This window comes from Schistocerca nitens, chromosome 5 (genome assembly GCF_023898315.1).
Source record: "Schistocerca nitens isolate TAMUIC-IGC-003100 chromosome 5, iqSchNite1.1, whole genome shotgun sequence".
Classification (NCBI taxonomy): domain Eukaryota; kingdom Metazoa; phylum Arthropoda; class Insecta; order Orthoptera; family Acrididae; genus Schistocerca; species Schistocerca nitens.
In genome coordinates, this window is record NC_064618.1 from 496,518,730 (window position 1) to 496,544,988 (window position 26,259).

The window sequence follows — 26,259 nt, forward strand, 5'->3', positions numbered from 1 at the left end:
GGCGGAGAATGTAATTCAGTTGCTCCAGTCTTGGGTGGTACTGATAACGAGGGCAATGCTCCTCTGTGGCAGGGATGGTGAGACTTTGGGAGGTGGTGGATGACTGGAAAGATAAGGCATGGGAGATATGTTTTTGTACAAGGTTGAGAGGATAATTACGGCCTGTAAAGGCCTCAGTGAGACCCTCTGTACATTTCGAGAGGGACTGCTCATCATTGGAGGTTGCCAGACATGGATGCCTAGGCTGTATGGAATGGATGGCAATTTTCAAAATAGAGATATTGCTGGTGTTTAGTAGGTTTGATATGGACAGAAATACTGATGTAGCCATCTTTGAGGTGGCTTGTTGGGTTGAGTAGGACCAGGCAAAGTGGATGGGGGAGGTGTTGAGGTTCTGGAGGAATGTGGATAGAGTGTCCTCACCCTTGATCCAAATCACGAAGATGTCATCAACGAACCTAAACCACGTGAGGGTTTTGTGATTCTGGGTGTTTATGGAGAATTCTTCTAGATGCCCCAGAATAGGTTGGCATAGGATGCCCACAGCCATACCCTGGATTTGTTTGTAGGTAATGGCTTCAAAGCAGAAGTAATTGTTGGTGGGGATATAGTTGGTCATGGCAACTAGGAAGTTTGTTGTTAGTTTGTAATCCCATGGGAGTAACGAAAGGTAGTGTTTAATAGTGGTAAGGCCATGGGAATTAGGGATGTTAGTGTAAAGGGAGAGCTAGCCCCTCTCTCCTCCACCTTCCATCTAACCTCCCGGCTCCTTCTGGCTGCCTTATCCTATCTCCAGCTCGTCCCTGCCTGCTCCACAGCAGCACTTCACTGTCCTCCACCCCTACTCTGCTGTCCCTCCCCCTCCCTGTCCCAGCCTCCTCCATATCCCCACCCAGTTGCCTCTCCCATCATGCATTGCTGCTGCTGCTCGTAGTCTGGCTTCAGCTGCCAGAGACTGTGGCCATGTGTGTATGAGTTGCATTTGCATGCACATGTGTGTGCCTTGTTGGCCAAAAGCTTATTTTGTGACAGTCTTTTTGTTGCGCCTATCTGTGACTCAGCATGTCCGCCATAGTAGCAACTATCCTTTTCATAATATTGTTACATTCCATCCTGGATTTTGCATTATGTACAAGAAATAGTACAGGATACATTTCATGATTCATCTGCAATAGCACAGTTATGGTGTTTTGACATTTGTTGCCCTGCAACCCTCTCATAATTGCAGTGTACTTGGACAAAGTTTTTGCAAGTTCCAGTATTTGCTAGACAAGTACATTCTACTGTGCACTTCAGAGTGGTTTGTAGAGTATTGATTTATATGTAGATATGCAAATCACTAGGAAACACCAACTCTTGCTTTGTTTAATCAGCATTTGCAACATGTTTCTTTTGTTGCCTTCTATTTTTCCAGTCAGGATCTCCACCACCTAGTATCCCCCCCCCCCCCTTTTCTCACACCTCCACCCAATTGTTCATTATAGAGACCCAGTTTTTGTCTATTTACTCCGCAGCTCATGGTCTTGCGGTAGCGTTCTCGCTTCCCGCGCACGGGGTCCCGGGTTCGATTCCCAGCGGGGTCAGGGATTTTCTCTGCCTCGAGATGACTGGGTGTTGTGTGTCTTTCATCATCATTGACTCGCAAGTCGCCGAAGTGGCGTCAGCTAAAAAGGACTTGCAATACGGCGGCCGAATAACCCCGCATGGGGTCTCCCGGCCAACAATGCCATATGATCAGTTCATTTTTGTCTATTTACTTTCTAGATCCCAAGCTGTCTTTCCCATCTCTGTCTGACTTACCACATATGCTCCCTGCTGTCTTTGACTTCCCAAGTTTTAAATTTTATGAACATATGGCATTTATTGTCAACTTTGCCTTGCCCAGGGTCTCCCTTGGCTCAGAGTCCCATGTGACACTGCTCCCTATACAATGAATAATCCCACTTCCTGTGACCATTTCCATCCTTTTAGAAATTGCGGTATTCATTAATTTTACTTTGGAACTTAATCTAAGTTTTCAGTTTTGTTGTAGTGATGAAGGTGTGTGTGTTAGAGAAAGAGCAGAAGCTCAAAATTGTGATTTTCTCATGTTGTAGAATAGTGATGTGGCTGGTGTTAGTCATCTACAGGTAAGTGGTTGCTAGGTCTCAGTTTTCATTTGTTGTTTCCCATCTTGTAATTTCCATTATAGTAACAATATTGAAAGTTTTGTATGGCTGCTTTATGAATTTCGAAATAAATCACTTAACAACTATCAGTCAATTTCAAATATGTAGCTTATGGCTTAGAGAAACAACAGAATCAAAAGCATGCCACTGGTAATGAACATTTGTGGTTATATGTTGAAATAAGATGGCATCCAGCTACTTCCCTTTGAATGTCTGAGGGCCTCACCAAACTAGAGCAAATGACATGTCTTTCCCAGAAAGCATGTATACACAAAATATTGATAAGTTACTATGACTGGGCTGCAACTGATATCTCAGTTTTGTCCAATAGTCGTCAACAGGTATGAAATGTGGGAATGAAGCAACCTGTTAGTTTCCCAGTAACACATCAACACTTCTTTCATTTTATGTTTCAACATATAGAAGCTCTTGCTGCATATCTTTATGACTGAACAAAATTATTATTTTGTTGTCACACATGTTGCTACATTTGACCCATTGAAGGAAGGGGCACTTGTGAAACCAGCCTTGTCATTACCTACTTTGTTACAACCACTGTGAAGTTTTCTGTGTAGACATTGCCTACAAGCAATTGCCCAGCTGTTTGAGTTACTATCACCAAACTACTACCAAGGGCATGCCTGACCATCCAGTAGCACAGAATTCTGCACATCAGTGCTAATAACTTCAATGGCTGCATCACAAGCCATATCATTTAGGTTCTTCCTTCTAAACACAAACATCTCTGAATCATGTAGGTGGGAAGTGTCACTCTTAACACATCTCTACTGCGCGAAAAAACTCTAGGCTTCAGTTATGACTAGTTTCTGTTTCTCCTCCTTTGTTGCCACTCCATTTTGTGCTCACCTCTCACCAGCTTCACACTTCTGTCCCCACATTTGCAGGGTTATATATACACACGTCGCTAAACTCATAAACACCTTCACATATTATGTATCTCCTTTTGTTCCTCACACTATTTTCTTGATGTTCTTCCCTACACTGCCCCCTATTCTCTCTCTTTCCTGCATCTTTTTTACAACATACCATTGCATATGTCCTATAATACTTTTGTCGGATTGATGACATCACATTGCTCAGAGAATGATATGTTAAATAACATCTTTTGAAAATGTTTTTGTGTAAAGAATTTTCATGTGACAAGATTGAAAATTTTGCAGAAATGTGTCCAGTTGAATCAGAAAATCAGTGCTTGGGAATAAAATTGGACTTAGAATTAAAATAGTAATTAATTTTTGGTAGATCTTTATTAGTATCTATAAGTAAGCATTGTTGTCAGACAAACTATTAATATACTTGTTTTTTGCATGCTGCATATTGTTAAGTCACAGAGGCATCAGCAACAGACCTGGCTGTTCTTTTTGAAATGATATGACAGTAAGTAGAGTGAAGTCAGCCACTAGTGACTATTTTATGCTCTATAGATCCATAATTATACCTATTCTTAAGTATGGGAGACATGTTAACACATCCATCAGCATCCTCTGTTGAGAAACATATGACTTTCTCAAAGCTTTGTACATCATAACATTTCTTGGAGTCTACACTACCTGACGGGAATTCTGGAGCAGCCACAAGGAAAGGAGGAAACAAAATGAAACTCTGTGGGTTGAGAGGGTAAGTGATGCTGTTTCAGTGGTTACAAAGTCAAGTAAAATTTACAAAGAACTTAGGAGTATGAGCCTACTTGTCAGTACGACATTGCACCACCTCTGGCTTGGGTGCATGTACTGGTTCGGTTGCGAAGGGTGTCAAAAAGCCATTGTATCCTCTCCTGAGGCAAGCTGTCCCACAACTGTTGTAATTAGCCATTGATATCCTGGATACTGGCTCTGGGATGGAGTTGACATCCGATGTTGGTCATTCAGAGTAGTGCAGAACAGTGGTTCATTCCTGAACACAATGCAACACCATTAATAAGCAGTCCATGCTTCCCCGTCACTGTGCCACTCTAAATATAGCCATATATGTTTCAGTGTTAATGGCAGCCTATGCATGGGATGGTATTTCCCTAGTGAGGATACTGCTTGTCTCTGACCAATGGTGTAGGATGACACAGAATATTTGAGGGAGTTCATTGTTTGTTCTTGAATGGCAGGCACAGATGTGAAGCATTACGATGTGTGTGGTGCAAAAATATGGCAGTCCTCCTTTGTGGTGGTCAGACATCCTGGATCATAACCTTGATGATCTATATACCTGCTCTTACATCCCAGTGTAGTCCAAAATTGAGCCAGTGTTGCATACGAATGCCCCACAAATCTGGATTTTACATGGGTGGACCAGCTGGCCAAATGGAGACCTACAATGAAGTTCCGTTCAGATACTGTCAGGCAGTAATAACGGTGTGTCACATGAGTGCGTGAAGTCTCTGTGTCCTTCACAGTGATCACTCAACATCTGACACCATTAATGTCCCTTATACAAGGTCTGTTCAAAAACTACCAGAACATTCATAATACCGAGCCAATGGCATGTTGGAGTGAAATGCGGTTGACACCCCTGCATTGAGTGCCCCACAAACTCATCATCATCATCATCATCATCATCATCATCATCAGGCACCCCTGCACATGCCTGTGTTTAATGTCTAACTGCCGAAAGTTTCATTGTTTTAAGTGTGTTACTTATTGTTCAGTGCTGTATCGAGTAGAATGTTGTGCCACATTGTTTGTGAAATTAGAGGTGGCAGAGTTAGAGAAGCAATGCGTCTGCATAAAATTTTGTGCAAAACTCAAGAAAATCATTACAGAGACACAAAAAATGATGCTAGAAGCCTATGGCGATGAGAGTGTAAGCCATACTTGGTGTTACCAATGATTCAGATGGTTTAAAAATGGCTGGGCGGAGGTTAACTATGACCTTTTTTTGAGGATGCCTTTCGACATCTACCAACAATACTTATGTGCAGAATGTCAGCATAATTGTGCATGCCAATCAAAGACTGACCGTCCAAGAGATTGCTGAAGAATGTAATATTTCAGTTGGATCATGCTATGAAATCCTGACACAGCATCTTAGAATGCATTGTGTTGCCTCCAATTTCATCCCACAGCTCATGAGTCAATACCAGCAAGACCTTCGCCTCACAATCTGTGAATATGTTTAGGATTGCACAAATGAGAATCATAAATGGTTACGAGATGAGGTCTACAGTTATAATGTTGAGATCGAGGTTCAGTCTTCACAATGGGTCGGGAAAGGTTCTCCAATACCAAAAAAAAAAAAAAAAAAAATGCTGGTCAGGTCAAGTCACATGCCAAAGCCATGCTGATACTTTTCTTTGACTTGGAAGGTTAATTCATCATGAATTCGTGCCACCGGGACAAACTGTTAATTGGGACATGTTGGGACACCTGCGAGAAAATGTGAGAAGGAAACAGCCTGAAATGTGGTGAGACAATTCATGGCTCTTGCATGACAATAATGCATCCACACATACATCTTTGTTGGTGCATGACTATTGCACAAAAAACAAAATCACTGTGCTGCCTCATCCTCCGTACTCTCCAGACCAGGCCCCTGCAGACTTTTTTTTTTTAGTTCCAAAGCCGGAAACCTAGTTGGAAAGATGAAGATTTGTAGTGACAGACAAGATAAAGGAAAATTATGGATGGTGAATTGCACACCCCAACAAGAGGTGTATCGAAACTGCTTCCAGAAGTGGAAACGGTGTTGGGAGCTGTTTTCTATTGTGAGGGAGAGTATTTCGAAGGAGACATTGCACAATAAGTAAAAAGTAACTAGAAAAATTGTGTGGATAAAGTTCCAGAATTTTTTGAGTGGACCATGTATACCCTACCATGCCAGGTAACAACACTAAACACAAACAACACTAATGCAGTCTGGTGACTGTTCTGCCTGCTGCAACTGTAATCATTTGGATACCCACCAATGGTGTGTATTTGCATGAAGTTACATTGACATCCAACAGTTTCTTCTGGATACTTCACTTTATTGTCTAGCGATGTATGTGGGTAATGAATTTGATCGTCTTTGCTTTGTAGAGTCTTACTTCTTTCCTTTAATTAGTTCCAAAACTTAGACTTTGATTTCTCTGTAAACCTTTCATTTTTAGACCATTTCAGATGGAAGCTGCTCAATTATTGAACTTGAAAGTTTATGTTATTTAACTTTTAAGTTTTGACATACAATTTATACTTAAATACTTGAGATGGATTTTAAAAAGATGACCATCATTTATGTATCAAAACTGGGTTATGTTTTAATCTGCTGAAGTTGTATTTTTTATTTTGTTTTATTTTAGTCTGATGACACACTGGATGCTTCTCAGGCTGAAGTTTCTGTTGTGGCAGATTTAATCAGGCATTATCCAGAACTGTTCAGGGTTGATAACGAGGAACTGCAACGGGAGAAACGCATGCTTGAAATCCTAGAGCGCTACCACCACAGCAATAACAACATGTCTGTGAAGCAGACAGGAGAATTTAAAGTCTGGATTCATTTAGAAGCAAAAGATTCTGGAAATTGTGTTAGTGTAACGGTAAGAAATCACCTGTTGATGAATTTTTGTATAGTGAAAACCATTTTTAAAGAATATTTGTCGTCAAGTTCCTTAGCTTGAAGACTGTTTTCATGCAGCTCTCCACATTAATCTATCCTGTGCAAGTCTCTTCATTTATACATAGCTGTTGCATTCTGTGTCCACTTGAAGGTGCTTGCTGAATGTGAGCTTTGGACTCCTTCCACATCTTGTAACCCCCCACTTCCAGTACTTCCCTCCATTACCGAATTATCTACTGCTTGATCCCTGAAGATGTATTGTGTCAGCTAATCCCTTCTTTTAAATAAACTGATGGCATGTTTTTTCCTTCCCAGTCTGATTCCAGCATTCTTCTATAGCACCATGTCCCAAAGCTTCTGTTCTCTTTTTATCTGTACGGTTTATCATTCACAATTCACTTCCGTGTGACCAAGGGATTTACAACTATTTTGTAAGTATGTGTTTGGCAAACACATTCATTAGCAGGCAATCTTTGGGGAACCTCCCACACGTCAGTCTACCCAGGCAAGTGGAGGCTCTGCTTGAGTGGACCTACATAGATCCCTTGCTGTTAATGAAAACTGCACAGATCCTTGCAAAGACAAAAACAAATTTGTAAACAGTATGGGTGGGCTGTTAGAGATCACCAACACCAACAAACTAAGAGCACCTGACAGAATAGTCCCCCTGTAATTTCATTAGGAAAACAACAGGTTACATTAGTCTCTATTGTGACAAAATAAGAAGAGGGATTTTTTGAGAAAGTAACCCTTTCTACATTAACAAAATGTTGAAAAGTGTTGGTAGAATTGCAGAGTCAAACAAACAGCTTCACAAGAAAATGCCTCTGGTTGAAACTGCTGTGTTTCACCAAGTGACCAAATTTCCAAATTCTAAGAAATGTCAGTATCTTGTAGTACTAGAGTACTGCAACACTTAAACTTCAGTAAGGACATCGTAAGCTGTAGAGATGTCATAGACATGGATTCCACTTAACTGCGGAAAGAATGGGAGATGGAAGGCATAACAGAAGTCTGAAACATGATGAAGAGAGTTAGCGGTGAGCTGCAGAATACTGTCTCTTTCATCATAGCTTTCAATTCACCTATCTTTCCATACCCTATCAAGACTGTATTTTTTAGAGTGGAGGTAAGATTTTATTTACCCAATCCAATGCTGTGCTCTGAATGTTAAGGAAATTATGTCACAAAAGGGTGTAATGGCAAGGCAACATGCTGCAGACATGGAAAAGTTGCCCATGAAGCACTGTCGTCATTCTTAATGAGAGACATCTATGTAAATGGCTCAGGTAATTACCCCACTTGTAGCAGGAATTTCCCAGTGCTTTTAGAAGAAAAGAGAACCAAAAAAGTAAAGTGACCAAGTGAGTTTCATGTACTGAGGCAAAAAAAGAAAATATAGTGCCCAATAACAATTGTTGTCAAACTGCAGTCTGCAGACCACATGCAGCCCACGATTCTCAGCCATATTTTATAATAATGTGCATTAGCAACTAAGAGCTGAATCCACAAACCAACATTAAAAGCTTCTTAAGAGTGCAGTTTTTCTGGTCAATAACAAACAAAGCATTTTAAGAGGTGTCTAATTTTAGCTGCATTGTTGACTTTGGCTGGAAGCTAAAGGCTAAGTTGGCCACTTACTACCTCAGGGGCAGATAGGTAAGTAGCATGCACACTGTGATGTCAGACGATATGGGATGGATATTTTATCGTTTGTGTTCCAGTACTGATAACTGATGGGTGTGTGTGACCTGCACCGATCAGCTGCTATGGTATAAATTTCAAATGGAAGTAACAGAAATTCGTGACTGCCCATTATAGGGACATTACCTTCAAATATGGTACATACTTCTAACAAGAAATATGAAAAAGAATTGTTCCTATTGTCGTACAATGAAACAATTAAAACATATAGTAAACATTTATGATCGTGTCTCTTGTTGCAAAATGCATTTAAATATAAGTACAAGTACTGTTATTAATCAATTAATCACCCAATTGCACAGACAACACAACAGTACTTCATCAGGCAGTTTCCACGGTTACAGTGTCACAACTTTGGTGGTCACTGAGGCTGGTAGCAATCTGAAACAGTCGACATGAAATGTTCCAGATGGTGTGTACTTTTTAACAATCAGTACTGGGAATCGGTGGCCAAGTTATCTCCCCATTACTATAGCTAGTCTATAGGGGCCTCATAACATATTAATTTATGTAGGTTACCAATTAATAAGAAAATCAGTAGATTTGTAGCCCAAGGTGCCATCCCACAATGTCAGTATTGGCTCTTGAGCAAGAAAGTTTGATGGCTACTGTCCTACTACCTCTTGTTTTCTCAACTTCCTTTGCTTCCACTCTGAGAAAAGTCGTCGTAAAAGTGAGTGCTGCTACACAAATAAAGGCAGTAGTTATTGGCACAAGTGTGTGTAGATGTAAATGTACATCCAATAATTTCCCAGTTACTAAGCTTGCAGTTTCTTCTAAGCCAGTACCAGGAGAGGTTGTTAGCAAACAGCAGACACAACCATGTACCACAAAACTATATGCCTAAAGCTGTTAACGTTATCCAAACAGCCTGCATAATAACAACAGAAAAAAAAGAAGTTCAAATGTGTGTGAAATCTTATGGGACTTAACTGTTAAGGTCATCACTCCCTAAGCTTACACACTATGTAACCGAAATTATCCTAAGGACAAACACACACACCCATACCCGAGGGAGGACTTGAACCTCTGCTGGGACCAGCCGCACAGTCTATGACTGCAGCACCTTAGACCGAGAAAACAAAACCCACACCCAAAACAGTCGTATCCAAAGAGGCATGGCATGGGCACTATCAGAGAGTAGAAGGTCAGTGTTAATAGAGATAACTCTGAAATCAGAAGACAGTACATTGTTTCCAAATACCTACTCAAATCTGCACAATTTGGGCAAGAACCTTCATTTTTGAGGATTCAGGAATTGGCCAAGAAATGCTTTAGTAGTATATAGTGGTTTATAAATAAACTTCCACCATTAGTGTATCTATTTTATCATATTTTGCACCTCTGTGCCACCAAATTGCAGGGTGTACTGCTCACCAAGGCTGTGGTATTCGATAAGTCACACATGCCTCCTGGGTCGTGCGAAATGAAAATCATGTCAGGGAGCTCAGCATTTGGTTGGCGGGTATGGGCTTGGTGACTCCCAGGTTTCCTGGGCAGGGGACTGGTAAGCACCGCCAGTCCTGTGGATCCATAAACTCTGTGCATACTTCAGTGACCACCAAGCAGCTTGGCAGATAGTACTTTGTATATCACAGGGAATGGGGATCTTGTCTTAACCACCTAGACTGTGAGGATGGTACAAATCTCTACTTTAAAAAGGTTTCTTTCCCAATCATAAGGTGTGCTGCATGCCAATGAGATGATGCATGGCTGTTGAGGAAGAACAGTTGTTAGCAGGCGACTTCTGGGAACTTGTGGAATCTCAGTTGTAAAAGGCAAGGCCTCCTTCTCAAATGATTCCCTAGCATCTTGGGGGACCAAAATTGCTCACAATCACAACAATCTTCAATCTCCTAGTAGGAGATGTGCGCCCCTGTAATCCAATACTGTGACAGCACCCAGAAATGGGAGGTCCATGTCATGAATGTGATTCACCATGCTACTGATTCCTCCATTTTTACATCTTCTAGTGAAGCTAGAAGAAAAACTGTGTCTTGATAGAACAAAAAATGTCAGTTGGCAGTTTGAGAGAGGCATATTGCAATACATTGGTTTATGAATAGATCAAGTGGAGACAATCTTGTAGCATTTTGACAAGTGTGGGCTAAAGCTAGATAAATATTCAAGGAGTTAAAATGAATTGTATGGTGAGACTTTTTAACATCTCTTAACCATTCACACCAACAACAAAGTTGTGGGAATCAGTTTAGGTGATGTCAGGGACTAAAAGTCTAGGTTTGATATCTGCCATATTTGAACAGTAATGTCCTCCAAACAGCACCTAGTAAAATAGTGCAAACAGTGGTGAAACACTTATTGCTTCTGCCAACATAGGGAACACATGCAGAAACACAGACTAGGCTTTTCATCCAACAACATGAAGCCATTTAACTGTCCTTTCTCCATATGGTAACTACAATCTGTGTTAGTGCTGCATGTTTCGCTGCTCCAGGGCCCAGTAGGATTCAATACCGTATGCTACTACACCTAAGCAAGGAGACAAAAGATGTCCTCCTGTGCCTCTTCAACAAAATATGGGCTGAACACTATAACATGTACCCATGGCAGGATTCTGATACCACTTCTAAAGCCAGGGAAGAAAAGGTTGTCTCCAGATAGGTACAGAATTATTGTGCTCACTAGCTGGAGACCCTTGATGGATGATAAACTGCTGCGTAGTGGGGAATCTCGAAGTGAAGGGATTTCTTGTGTGTTTCAAATAGGGGTTATCGGAAATAGTGGTCCTTGTTTGACAGGTACCAGAGTATCTTGAGCACTTGGTGGTTTTACCAATAGTTCAAAGGAAGGTAGACAGTGTCAGGTGTTCTGTTACACTCCCAGATTTTATCATTAAAATCTGTTGCCCAGTCACTTCTCAGTGGTCTATGCAGAGCTGTGGGTAATCAAGAAGGCACTGGAGCACATGAGACTTCTTGAAAGAGGGAAGTTTCTTGTCTGCATGAACTTTCTTAGTGCTAGGCAAGCTATTCAGCAGATCTTCCCAGCAGATAGGATAGTCCAGACAGTCTAGGACACTAACCACTTGCTGCACAGACAGAAGAAAGAGGTGGTCTTCTGCCAGGTCCATGGCATAGGGAAATTGAAGTAAATGAGGAAGCTCCACAGAGCAGTGAAAGCAGCCTGTCAGGAAAATAGCGTAGTTCAACTGAATTTCTCCCTACAGGCTATCATACCATCGGTGACAGAGTGTGTTGGCAGAGTGGAAAAAGCAATGGCTGGAAGTGGTCAGTTATAAGTTGTAGCCAGACAACTGACTATTCACTCAAGGTGGACTTCTTTCGAACTCCCTGAAGGGACAAAGTGGTCCTCACTCATCTTCATATCAGATACTGGCCAAAAGATGCATGCTTACCTCTTGAGGCATGGAGACCCACCAGAATGCAGTGTTTGTGGCATCACACACGCAGTGCACCATGTTTTAACATTGTGTAATTTGTGTGCTGATAGGAGGGAATCCTTTGGTCTATTGAGTGACTTCCCCCAATTTCAGGTAATGAGGAAACAATAGAAAAAAAATGTTGGTGTTTTTTGTGGCATCAGGACTCCTGTCCCAGTTAAGTGGATGGAGGTTTTAGTATGTTTTGGAGTGGCTGGCTCATCCTGTTAGTTACATGGTCAACCAGCTATCATACTGCCTTTCAGTGTTTTTTTTAAGGCTTTTAAATGTGCGACACCGCTATGAATAGATCTACTGTAGAACAAATGTGAAGTTTTTTGTTACTTTGGCTGTAGTTATATGGCCTTTGCCTTTCATTTTAACAAGAATAACTACTGATTCACTGATACCAAGATTTCTTAAAAATGCACTCTTGGCCACACTGTTTAGTGCCCAACAATTTTAAATCCATCCATACATCCATCCACCAAATTACAGCAGTTTCACACCATCATTGTTTGATGATAGATTACAGGAATGTGACAACAGATTTAGACATTTGCACATATACATCATACATGAAACCTACTATGAATGAGTGAGAGGAGTTTGTTGTGTATTCCTCCAATCTGTACAATGAGCAAGCAGTAAAGGAAACCAAAGAAACATTTGGGAAAGAATTAAAGTTCAGGGGAAGAAATAAAAACTTTGAGGTTTGCCAGTGGCATTATAATTGTATCAGAGACAGCAAATGACTTAGATCAGTTGAGTGGAATGGACAGGAGGATATGAAATGAACATCAACAAAAGCAAAACAAGGGTAACAAAATGCAGTCGAATTATATCAGGCGATGTTGAGGGAATTAGATTAGGAAATGAGACGGTAACAGTAGGAAAGAGTTTTTTTGTTTTGGCAATAAAACACTGATGCTGCAGAAGTAGAGAGGATATAAAAAGCAGACTGGCAATGGCAAGAAAAGTATTTCTGAAGAACAGAAATATGATAAAACTGAATATGAATTCAAGTGTTAGGAAGTCATTTATGGAGATATATGTCTGGAGTGTAGCCTTGTACAGAAATAACATGTGGACAATAAGCAGTTCAGATAAGAAGACCCTTTGAAATGTGGTGCTACAGAAGAATGCTAAAGATTAGATGGATATATTGCTTAACTAATGAGGAAGTAATGAATAGAACTGGGGAGAAAAGAAATTGTGGCATGTTGTTATTGTGGTCCTCAGTCAAAGGACTGCTTTCATGAAGCTCTCCACGCTTCTCTACCCTGTGCAAGCCCCTTCATCTCTGAGTAACTGCTGCAAGCTAAATCCCTTAGAATCTACTTACTGTATTTACCTCTTGGTCTCCCTCTATGATTTTACACCCTCCCCCCTCCCCCCTACGCTTCCTTCCAGTACTAAGTTCATGATCCCTTGATGTCTCATGATGTGTCCTACCAACCTAACCCTTCTTCTAATCATGTTATGCCACCAATTTATTTTCTCCCCAATTCTGTTCAGTGCCACCTCATTAGTTACATGATTTACCCATCTAATCTTTAGCATTCTTCTGTAGCACCACATTTTAAAAGCTTATATTCTCTTCATGTGTTAACTATTTATTGTCCATGTTTCACTTCCATACATGGCTACACTACGTACAAATACTTTCAGAAAATTTCAGAAAAGACTTCCTGACGCTTAAATCTATATTCAATGTCAACAAATTTTTCTTCTTCAGAAATACTGTTCTTGCCATTCCAAGTCTGTATTTTATATCCTTTCCACTTCGACCATCATCGGTTATTTTGCTGCCCAAATAGCTAACTCATTTACTACTCATTACCTAATCTTATTCCCTCAGCATCACTTGATTCAATTCGACTACTCTTCCTTATCCTTGTTTTGCTTTTGTTGGTGTTCATCTTATATCCTTCTTTCAAGACACTGTCCATTCCATTCAAGGGCTCTTTCAATTCCTTTGCTGTCTCTGACAGAATTAGTGTCATCATGAAACCTCATAGTTTTTATTACTTTTTTATTACTTCTCTCTGGTCTTACTCCAAATTTTTCTTTGGTTTCCTTTACTGCTTGTTTGATGTACAGATTAAATAACACCAGCGACAGGCTACAACCCAGTCTCACTCCCTTCTCAACCACTGCTTCCCTTTCATGCCCCTTGTCTTGTATTACTGCTGCCTGGTTTTTGTACAAGTTTTAAATAGCCCCTTTCGCTCCCCGTTTTTTACTCGCTTGTGGCAAACTTGATTAAAAGACAGGATCTGTTGATAGAATGCATTCTAAGACATCAAGGAATCATCAGTTTAGTGGTGGAGGGAAGTGTGTGTGTGTGTGTGTGTGTGTGTGTGTGTGTGTGTGTGTGTGTGTGTGTGTGTGTGTGTGTTGCAGTAGTTATTTGGAGATTAAAAGGCTTGCACAGGATAGATTAGCATGGAGAACTCCATCAAACCAGTCTTCGGACTGAAGCTCATAACAATACCACTAGATTATAGACTATATTGCACAACTACAGCACTGTAACAAGAACACCAGTGCCAACCATCATGGGACAAAGACTTATGAACATATTCCTTACACAGACCCATTGTGGCCCATAAGAGGACATCGACCACATAATTTTCAGCTGACCTCAGAAGTACCACAGAGCAACAAGTCTACTGGCCAGTGGCCTTGTTGCAGTGGTTACACCATTTCCCGTCAAATCACCGAATTTAAGCACTGTCAGGCTGGGCTAGCTCTTGGATGGGTGACCATCCAGTCTGCCGAGCACTGTTGGCAAGCGGAGTGCACTCAGCCCTTATGAGGCAAACTGAGGAGCTCCTTGATGGGGAAGTAGTGGTTCTGGTCTCAGAAACTGACATACGGCTGGGAGAGTGCTGTGCTGACCACGTGTCTCCATATCCAGTGATGCCTGTGGGCTGAGGATGACGTGGTGGCCGGTCTGTACTGTTGGGCTTTCATGGCCTGTTCGGGAGGAGTTTTAGTTTTAACCAATCTACTGCAGCGCTTAGTTCTTTGTGGATAACTACGTCCCACCAGAATGAGAACACAACTCAACACATGCTGTGTTGCTGATATATATCTGGATTTAATTAATATGTTTACAGTAAGTTGTGTGTGTGTGTGTGTGTGTGTGTGTGTGTGTGTGTGTGTGTGTGTGTTAGAGAGAGAGAGAGAGAGAGAGAGAGAGAGAGAGATATTGGATATGTCTTTTAATTTGTTGCATATCATGTTTTGAAGACTGGCTGGAAAAAAAAAAAGCCTCTGAAATGAAATGGAACAGAATACATGGATACATATTCTGATGAAGCAAGAAGCTGCTGTACTTCTTCATTCACTGTCCAACATTTGTTACCAAAAAAAGAGATACAGGGTGATGAAAAAGCCCCTCTGTTTAATATCCCATATACTGCAATGGAATGTGAACGGTTTAAGAATACATGTGGAGTAACACAAGATAGGCCTTATGCGTCTGCATAGAAGAAACTAATTTCAAACCTTCAGACAACCCTCTTTGTAAGAGTTACACCATCCACTTGAAGGTTGAAGGTGGTGAGAATGCCAAGGGTGGAGTGGCAGTTTCCATCCACTATACAGGGTGGTCAGAAAAGCTTGTAAGGGTGTTGCATGGGAGGTTGTGCTGAGATATAATTGTTAAGCAAAAGACTTGATAAGTTACACCGTTTCGGAGTTATTTAGCATTTAAGTTAGTCAGTCAAGTCTTAGTGCTTGCAAATTCAAGCAGCCTATCAGAGATAGTGTCATGAAATGTGATCTTCATTTGGATTCCTCAAGCTGAACAAATGTAGCTTTTGCCCACCTAGCTTAAACCTATAACTTCAGAAAAAATGCACATTGTAACTGGCAATGAGCTTTGAATGAGTGGTAACTCATGTCTCCCACAGATGTCCGCATTATCGCATTTTTGTGCTTGCAAGTGCTTGAATTTGCATGTGCAACAACATGATTGGCTAACTTCAGTGCTAATAACTTGGAAATGCTGCAGCACATTGAATTTCTTTCTTAGCAATGGTTTCTCAGCACATGCTCCCCTGCAATATCCCTACAAACTTTTCAGATTTTTTCTGATCACCCTGTACATGCCATTCTAACATTCTTTGTGCGTTACGATTACCAACTACTTTCAAGTAGTAGCCATTCAGGTCTGTACACCATTCAGAGTAACTGTGTAGCATATGTATCTCCAACCTCATCAACATGTGGATATGATGCCTTTGAAGTCTTCATCCTTGAAATTGTGCATCTCTTTCTCTTCCTCGCAGATTTCACACACACATCACATGTAGTGTGGTGCCTCATATACTTGTCCCAGAGGTTGAGTAATGGAGAGGTTCCTCTTGTTGAATGTCATTTGCTTCTTCAATACAGGGAGAGCGACAAATTTTAGCACTGTAAATGGAACATCCACAGCCATTGCTCTGACGTTTTGATCTCCTGCGCTACCCAATGCTGTCCTTTGGTAAGTCACAGAGGATTTTCCCTTTATTGACCATTTTCCCATTTGGATCCACCTAACAGATACATAAGCATCTACCACTAGACCACTTAAAAGTATATTAAACAAGTCAACTGGGTATTTCAGCAACCTGGCTGTATTCCAGCATCTATGAGTTGGTAGTACATGAAACTAGTGTCATTCACAGGATAACTGCTGACAAACTCCCAGCCTTTTGCAGTGCTTGCACCAGAACTTGGTGTTTTATCAGAGAGGACAAAAAGCAGTCATGCAAGAATTTTTACAATGTATTGATCATTTCACACCATCAGCAAAAAACATGGGACTTGATGAGAAGGATTGGTGTTGAAGGTAATGCATGCACGACGATCTCCATTCAGAACAAAGGTGAAATACTGCAGACTTCTAACATCAAATACTAATCACGATCCTGCTTTCCACTGCTGACAGGAATTAGCTGAGAAGGCACAGTTGCACTTTAGCTTTAGTAACATTGAAGAATACAATGCCTCACAGTACATCATCAGGGCCAAAGTGCACTACAGCATGTTATGACATTTGAATATTCAGGTCAAAGAACCACATCCCCATGGTTTTAACAGAATTTGGTCTGAGGGGAAAAACCCAGATTCTTGGAGGGAAGCAATCATGATCTCCCTTCCAAAACCCTGAAAAGATCATGTCAGCCCAAGTAGTCATCACAGAGTATCACTTACCAGCTGTACAGGGAAGATATTCAAACACATGATCAGCTTCCACATAGTATGAGTTCTAGAATCCAGGCTTCGGTTACCTTGCACTAAACACTTAGGTAGATATGAAACTTCGTGACCCTTAAAGATGTGGATGAGACGAGTGCTGCAGACATAGCTTACAGAATGAGTGTTGCGACCTGGACCTGGCCGCATCTTATGAGCAACAAGTGGATGAGCTGGCCAGGCTGAATGGGCCAGCCCCAGCCCACAGGCTCAGTGGGACTGAGGCAGGCTGGTGGGCCAGCGAGCGAGCAGTCCTCTCCTGAGGGGCCAGCCTACCTGCAGTGGGCAGTGGCAAGCCAGCAGTCCACCGTTCAGGGCTTGCACCTGCCACACAACTATAAAACCAGGAGTTACGGTCTCATTTCATTTCATAGCAGGACCCCTTTAGTTGTCATCTATGGCATCCTTACAGCATAGTGGTATGTTGATGATTTTCTAAACCTCGTTTTGTTACCCTAAATGGCAAGCTATCCTGGGCTTACATTTCAGCAAGATAGTGCCTTTTTGCATAGATGAGAGTTTCTACTGCTTATTTTCATGCGTGCTAAAACATATCATGGCCAGCAAGGTCATCAGGTCTCTCCCCAGTTGAGAATCTGTGGAGCATTTTGGGCAGGACCCTCTAAGCCACTCAGGATTTTGACAATCTAATATGCCAATTGGACAGAACTTGACATGGTATCCCTGAGGAGGACATCCAACAACTTTATTAGTCAGTGCAAAGGTGAATAATTGTTTGCAAAAGGGCCAGAGGTGAACCAATGCATTATTGACTTGTCCAATTTGTGAATATCTTTCTCTCAAATAAATTATACAATGTTTATGAAATTTTAATCATATGGTTATCTATACAAATACCTCACATCTATTTATTTCCACCCCATTGGTAATTTATGAACGGTGGGCTCCATGTGGTTCCCAAGTTGTGCAGTGACCGTAAACCATAAAATTATCAAATAAGCAGCAACCAGTCGCAAAATCATGTTTTATTTATTTACTTTTGCAAATCAATTTCAACTCATTAACAGCCATCATCGGGGCTGTAATGGTTGGTTGGTTGTTTGGGTGGTTTTTGGGGGAAGAGACCAAACAGCGAGGTCATCGGTCTCATCGGATTAGGGAAGGAAGTCGGCCGTGCCCTTTCAGAGGAACCATCCCGGCATTTGCCTGGAGCGATTTAGGGAAATCACGGAAAACCTAAATCAGGATGGCCGGACGCGGGATTGAACCATCGTCCTCCCGAATGCGAGTCCAGTGTGCTAACCACTGCGCCACCTCGCTCGGTCGGGCTGTACTGTCTGCGTGCTTAGCAGAGTAGTAACGTGCTTGCCTTCCATGCAGCAGGGCTGGGTTTAATTCCTGGCCGGGTTGGAGATTTTTCTCCGCTCATGGACTGGGTGTTGTGTTGTCCTCATCATCATTTATTACTGGCACGCAGGTTACCCAATGTGGCATCGACTGAAATAAGACTTGCACTCAGCGGTCGAACTTCCCTGTATGGGGCCTCCCGGCCAACAATGCCACATGCTCATTTCATTTCATAGTGCTGTAATTTGACTGTTCAGTTTCTCTCATGCATGTGTTAATTTCTCCAGTTTACCAAGTTTGAAAAGTGAATTGTTCAAAGTGCCAATAAAATATTTGCATTTGGGAAACACTGATACATCCCTACAGGATGATCTTGGTGTCCCAGAATCTGATAACAGAAATAATTTAGTGCTTCTGCTAGAGCCTGGGGTGGTTGCTTTATTTGCATACATCTCTGTCATGATAGTAAATTGATTTGAATCGGGTTCACTGTCACAACTAAGATACTGAGCCTTAAAAGTTTGCCTTTAGATATTATCAGGCCTTTCTTTTACGGATGCTTTGTATGCCAACCATCCTCATTTATCAGAGCTTTGGACTAATAACTGCTACTACTGATATACAGAATGAAATTTTCACTCTTCAGCAGAATGTGCGCTGATATGAAACTTCCTGGCAGATTAAAACTGTGTACCGGACTGAGACTCCAACTCATTGCAGGAAAGTGCTCTACTAGCTAAGCTACACAAACACGCTTCACAACCCATCCACACAGCTTTACATCTGCCAGTACCTCATCTCTTACCTTCCAAACTTCACAAGAGCTCTTCTGCAAACTTTACAAGTCAAACACTCCTGGAAGAAAGGATATTGTGGAGAGGTGTCTTAGCCACAATGTGAGGACAAAGGTTGCAAGTTTGAATCTAGATCTGATACACTGTTTTAATCTGCCAGGAAGTTCCATATCAGCACACTTTCCATTGCAGAGTGAAAATTTCATTTTGGAAACATCCCCCAGGCGGTTGCTAAGCCACGTCTCTACAATAATCTTTCTTCCAGGAGTGTTAGTCTTGCAAGGTTTGTAGGAGAACTTCTGTGAAGTTTGGAAGGTTGGAGAAGAGGTACTGGTGGAAGTAAAGCTTTGAGGGTGGATCACGAGTCGTGCTTGGGTAGCTCAGTTGGTAGATCACTTGCCTGTGAAAGACAAAGGTCCCAAGTTCGAGTCTCAGTCTGGCACACAATTTTAATCTGCCAGGAAGTTTCTTACTATTGGTGCACTCAAACCACCAGGTGTTTATTGGGGGTAGAGTTATACGAGGTGATTTTGATAAATGGGGGAAACCACAGGAACTGGTACCTGGAAGGATAAGGAGCAAAACAGGTCATATGCACATGTGGCTGGATGTGTGTTCTAAGAGAGGTACATCCACTTGCAGGCAGAGATAAAAGATCTTTGACTTCATAGGTTTTGTTGACTGAAAGTGGTTTATGTAGTGCATGACTAGTCCAGCAATGTTTCTAGGCAGATTAAAATATGCACTTGTTAAACCTGTTTATAATGAAGGTGATAACAAAGATTTACATAATTATCATCCAATTTCCTTACGGGCATTTATAACAAAGGTGACAACAAAGATTTACATAATTATCATCCAATTTCCCTACGGGCATTAATATTCAGAAAAGTCATCTACTCGAGAGTAATGTCAGATTTGAGTGCTGCATGGGGTAGCTGCGCGATCTGAGGCGCCTTGTCGTGGTCCTTGCGTGCCACCCCCCACCCTCCCAACCATTCCATCAGTTCTTACCAACTTAAATGGGACTCATCTGACAAGGCCAGAGGTCCAAACTGATATGGTCATGAGCCCATGAGGTGTGCTGCAGGTAATGTCATGGTTTTAGCAAAGGCGCTTGTGTCAGTAATCTTCTGTCATAGCCCATTAATGCCAAATTTTGCCACAGTGTCCTAATGGGATACATTCATTGTATGTCTCACATTGATTTCTGCGGCTATTTCACTCAGTCTTGCTTGTCTGTTAGTACTGACAACCCTACTCAAACACTGCTGCTCTCACTCATTAAGTGAAGGCTGTCAGCCATTGTGTTGACCACGTCCGGGGGGTGAGAGAGAATATGTGAAATTTGGTATTGTTGGCACACACTTGCCACTGTGGACCTCAAATATTGACTTCCCTAACATGCGCATTAGTGTGAAAAATTGAATTCTTAGTAATAATATTCTCTATTGTTTGCTTGGTGTACTGCATCCACAGTTTTCAATATGTAACACTTGTTCTACAGAATATTGATTGTTTTACTCTCTGTGGAATCTACTTATGGCATAACCTTTTGCTGTCTGTAATGCCTTCTTGATTAGTGGGGTGTTAAACCATAATATTCCTTCCTTCACACTTTTTGGCTCCAGGACACAACTGAATGATTTGCTTGTGGTGTTGAATTTGCCACAGTTTTTGAATTTGAATGAACGTGGATGTTCCTGTTGTTTAAAATCAGCAGCAATGATTAAATGCATGCTTTCTTATTGCAGACAAACACTTCAAATGCTATACTGTCAACTTCAGTTTCTCCTCATGCTTCTTCTTGATTTCCACTTCTTCTTTTTCTCTCTCTACTTTTGTACCTGTTTCCATCTTCCTTGCTGTTGCATGTGTCCCACTTTGTATTTCTACTCCATATCTCCTTATACTCCTGTCTCATCCAACAGTTGCTAGTCTGATCCCAATACTTTGCACTCAGTGTGTATAATTCTGTTCATTTTAACCAGACTCTCATACCCTGACCTACTCCACACCCAAGTTGGTAATGGTTGATCTTAATGTCTGTGTTGAATATTCACATCAGTATAAAGTATGAAGCTCTTTTTTATTTTCAGATTGGCCCACAGAAATCAGCTGGTGACATTTGCATGGAATTAGCCAGCAAAATGAACTGGCCTGGGCACAGACTTGTTCTTGAGGAAGTGATATGTAATGGTGAGCTGACAAGACCTTTACACTACACAGAAAAGGTCCTTGATACTGTTCTAAGGTGGGGATACTGGGACGATGCTGATCGCAAAGATAACTGTTTGGTGCTGTGCAGGAACACAGTTTTGGAGGAAGTAGCTCCTCTTGTAAGTATTTTATCAAAGACTTTGTTATTTATTGTATTTTAATATTGTATTTATTGTATTGTATTTTAATATTATAATATTAAATATTTAATATTATAATATTATTTCAATGCTACAGTGTTTTAGTAAAACATATGATTGTTGCTTTATTGTTGCATTAGTTTTTATAAACAACTAGATATTCTATGGCCAGATCACAGTAATAAATAACATGGAATCAGGGATGTAGATGATTTTTCTATCTTATTGACATTGATACTGAGAAGATATCGGTCCCAGGGATTCCAAGACTTTCGAGAATGTTTCAGTTTAAAGTTTAAAGTCAGATAACAAATGACAAAAGAAATATTTGTGTTGTGTGATACAGTTACAAATTAACACTTTTATGGCTCTTTTCCTTTACTTGTACCTGTGAAATCTTTCTGCTTGCTAATTTTCATTATTCTAGATCAACAGGAAATACCCTCTAGGTTTTGATCAGTTTGCGAATATCATAATATGTCACATAAATGACAGTATTTTTTTTATTCCACTGACTTAGAAGCTAATGTTTATTATATTGCCGAGGGACCACAGACCTTAGTATGGGACATAAATTTGAACTTCATACATGTATGTGTTTGTGAGAAAAAGGAATCTTAACAGATGTATGGCCAGAGCGACTGACTGATAAGAAATGACAAAATATTTTTCTAATTATGTAGTTACAAATTCACAGTTTTTGGATTTTTTTTTCCTTTGGTTGTAGTGTGGAACCTTGCTTCTTGGCAAATTTAATGATTATAGATCAATGGGAAGTACCCTGTAGGCCTTGATGAGCGAGTTTGCGAGTATCAGAATATGTGACGTAAATGGTCCTATCTTTTGATTGCATTCACTTTGAAGCTAACATTTATTATACTACCAAGAGACCGAGCGAGGTGGCGCAGTGGTTAGCACACTGGACTCGCATTTGGGAGGACGACGGTTCAATCCCGTCTCCAGCCATCCTGATTTAGGTTTTCCGTGATTTCCCTAAATCGTTTCAGGCAAATGCCGGGATGGTTCCTTTGAAATGGCACGGCCGATTTCCTTCCCAGTCCTTCCCTAACCCGAGCTTGCACTCTGTCTCTAATGACATCGTTGTCGACGGGACGTTAAACACTAACCACCACCACCACTACCAAGAGACCATAGACTTCAATATGTGACAAATTTCAACTTGATATATCTATACTTTTCTGAGAAAAAGATGTCTTAACAGACAGATGATGATAACTGACAAAAAATATTTTTTCATGTGATATAATTACAGATTCACTACTTTAAGTTTTTCCCTTTGATTGTAGTGTGAAACCTTGCTTCTTGGCAATTTTCATGATTCTAGTTCAACAGGTTTGTAGGTTTTGATGAGTGAACTAGTGAGTATCAAAATATTTGACGTAGATGGCCATGTCTTTTGATTACATTTACTTAGAAGCTTCACATTTTCACATCACCAAGGGAACTAGACCTTAACATGTGACACAAATTTTAATTTAATATGTCTACTTGTTCCTGAGAAAAAGGGTTTTGAACAACCGGACAGACAGACAGACGGACAACAAAGTAACCCTGTAAGGGTTCCACTTTTACAGATTTTGGTGTGGAACCCTAAAAATGAAACAAAATAAAAACTAAAATAAAATATATAGGGACAGATTGTGTACCATGCAATGAAAATAATCAATTTAGCAGTGCATAGTTGATCAAGGAGAGAGTACAGAACCAATTATGTGAATTCAGGAAGAATAAGGAGACAAATGTGACACCACTGTACAGTGCAGTGCTCTTGGAGGTTTCAAATTGAAATTATTTTGTGACTTGAGTACCTCAAGTCACACAGGAGATATTTTGTGACTTGTTGTAATGACTGAACATTTCTTGTGTTGGTAAAAATAACCTGTTGTGTACTTATATTGGTGTTGCCATTGACAGTACATTAAATCTTATTGAAGGGGAAAGAAGAGTGATAAAGGAAGCTCAGTGTTAACAATGAAAAATTATGAGGATGAATTGTGAACTAACAGTAATTTCTTTACAGAGGCATTTACAGAAAAAGTAGTTCCATTATTTTATGACACAACTACCTTCCTTTCCAACACATTTGGTCTACTTGTCCATAAGGTTTGCATATGCCCTCCAGGAAAGGAAAAATAAATTTGACATGTCTGATAACCATAATTGTCTTGATAGCCTTGTCAACATCTGCAGACTTTGTACCTCATAAGTGTGTTCTTTTAAAGGTCTAAACTAGTGAAAATCTGCTGATATTAAGTTTACACTGTATGCTGAATCTTCCAACGTCACATGTTAGGTCATGTCATATATTGCAGTAAGTGCAGCAGTACAAGAACATGCATTCTCATTAAGTAGCTTTAATATATATGTGAGAAGTATGCTATGTTTTGATCATTTACCAGACTTCACCAGCTTTACCATCATGTCATAACAGAAAAAAGTAGTCACAGTTTGTCCCTTCCAGTGGAAATGCATCAGTATAGGTCCTTGATATCACAAACACTGTCTGCATTGACTGTTACTGGATGCGTGTGTCTTGTATTTGTTCTAGAACAGAGAAATAAGGTAATCTCTTTGTATCTATACTCATCAGTTACACATTTTCTTAAAGCCAAGATCACCATGTACAGTGACACTTGCCTCATTGTGAATTTCATCAGTAATGAAACATTTTTTGACAGGATTTCATGTTCCAGCTGATATTTCACTGTTTCAATTTTCTTGCACCCTGATCTTAGACACTACAGTACATTGCAGACCTAGCAACTTCCATTTTCCACATATACAACACTGGTTTGACTCATATGCTTAGGGGCCATGTTTAATATTTAATGCCTGTAGTTGACATGATGTTCTTGTAATGTATTTTCAGTTCTGGATTAGGGTGATTGTTGGAAATGGATGCAAGTCAAAAACATGTTCGTTGTGGAAATTAAAGATATGTAGTGTAGCTGAAATTGTTGAAGATGACAATTAAGGAAAAAGTTCTGTCACCTTTGCACAGTCTCTCCTTATTTAAACAACTGTCACCATTTTGAACTTCCATTCTTCTGTATATTTTAAATAGTTTCACTGCCTGTGACTACAGTAAAAATGAATAACACCATATTGTTCTTGTATGGTGCTCATCAACAGTGGTGTGGCAATGTTTAGTGCACTTTTGTGCAAAGACACACTACTTGATCACCATTATGTCCTAAGGATTTATTATTAAGGAACCATCGACAGACTAGTGACATAACATTTTATTGTATCTATGTCTCAATGAAATTTATAATTACATTCCAGAATGAAATTTTCACTCTGCAGTGGAGTGTGCATTGATATGAAACTTCCTGGCAGATTAAAACTGTGTGCTTAGGGGCCATGTTTAATATTTAATGCCTGTAGTTGACATGATGTTCTTGTAATGTATTTTCAGTTCTGGATTAGGGTGATTGTTGGAAATGGATGCAAGTCAAAAACATGTTCGTTGTGGAAATTAAAGATATGTAGTGTAGCTGAAATTGTTGAAGATGACAATTAAGGAAAAAGTTCTGTCACCTTTGCACAGTCTCTCCTTATTTAAACAACTGTCACCATTTTGAACTTCCATTCTTCTGTATATTTTAAATAGTTTCACTGCCTGTGACTACAGTAAAAATGAATAACACCATATTGTTCTTGTATGGTGCTCATCAACAGTGGTGTGGCAATGTTTAGTGCACTTTTGTGCAAAGACACACTACTTGATCACCATTATGTCCTAAGGATTTATTATTAAGGAACCATCGACAGACTAGTGACATAACATTTTATTGTATCTATGTGTCAATGAAATTTATAATTACATTCCAGAATGAAATTTTCACTCTGCAGTGGAGTGTGCATTGATATGAAACTTCCTGGCAGATTAAAACTGTGTGCTTAGGGGCCATGTTTAATATTTAATGCCTGTAGTTGACATGATGTTCTTGTAATGTATTTTCAGTTCTGGATTAGGGTGATTGTTGGAAATGGATGCAAGTCAAAAACATGTTCGTTGTGGAAATTAAAGATACGTAGTGTAGCTGAAATTGTTGAAGATGACAATTAAGGAAAAAGTTCTGTCACCTTTGCACAGTCTCTCCTTATTTAAACAACTGTCACCATTTTGAACTTCCATTCTTCTGTATATTTTAAATAGTTTCACTGCCTGTGACTACAGTAAAAATGAATAACACCATATTGTTCTTGTATGGTGCTCATCAACAGTGGTGTGGCAATGTTTAGTGCACTTTTGTGCAAAGACACACTACTTGATCACCATTATGTCCTAAGGATTTATTATTAAGGAACCATCGACAGACTAGTGACATAACATTTTATTGTATCTATGTCTCAATGAAATTTATAATTACATTCCAGAATGAAATTTTCACTCTGCAGTGGCGTGTGCATTGATATGAAACTTCCTGGCAGATTAAAACTGTGTGCTGGACTGAGACCCGAACTCAGGACCTTAGACTTTTGCGGGGTCAAGTGCTCTACCATCTGAGCTACCATGCATGACTCACACCCCGTCCTCACAGCTTTACTTCTTCCAGTACCTCGTCTCATACCTTTCAAACTTCACAGAAATTTTCATTGATACAGATCTTGTTTAGGGCAGCTAGAAAAAAGCTTATCAGAGGAGCTTAAGTGTGATGTAAGTGTTACTGAGAGCAACTACACTAATCTAAATCCTTGAG

General features: G+C 40.3%; 1 protein-coding gene across 1 annotated transcript in view; it reads left to right on the forward strand.

Annotated features, from left to right (window-relative positions):
* Window positions 1–26,259, forward strand: part of LOC126259614 (arf-GAP with Rho-GAP domain, ANK repeat and PH domain-containing protein 2) — a 138,609-nt gene that overhangs the window by 74,156 nt on the left and 38,194 nt on the right. The window contains exons 7-8 of the mRNA XM_049956528.1: window positions 6,457–6,693; window positions 21,272–21,511. Of these exons, the coding sequence (XP_049812485.1) occupies window positions 6,457–6,693; window positions 21,272–21,511 (477 nt within the window). The remainder of the gene's footprint in view (window positions 1–6,456; window positions 6,694–21,271; window positions 21,512–26,259) is intronic.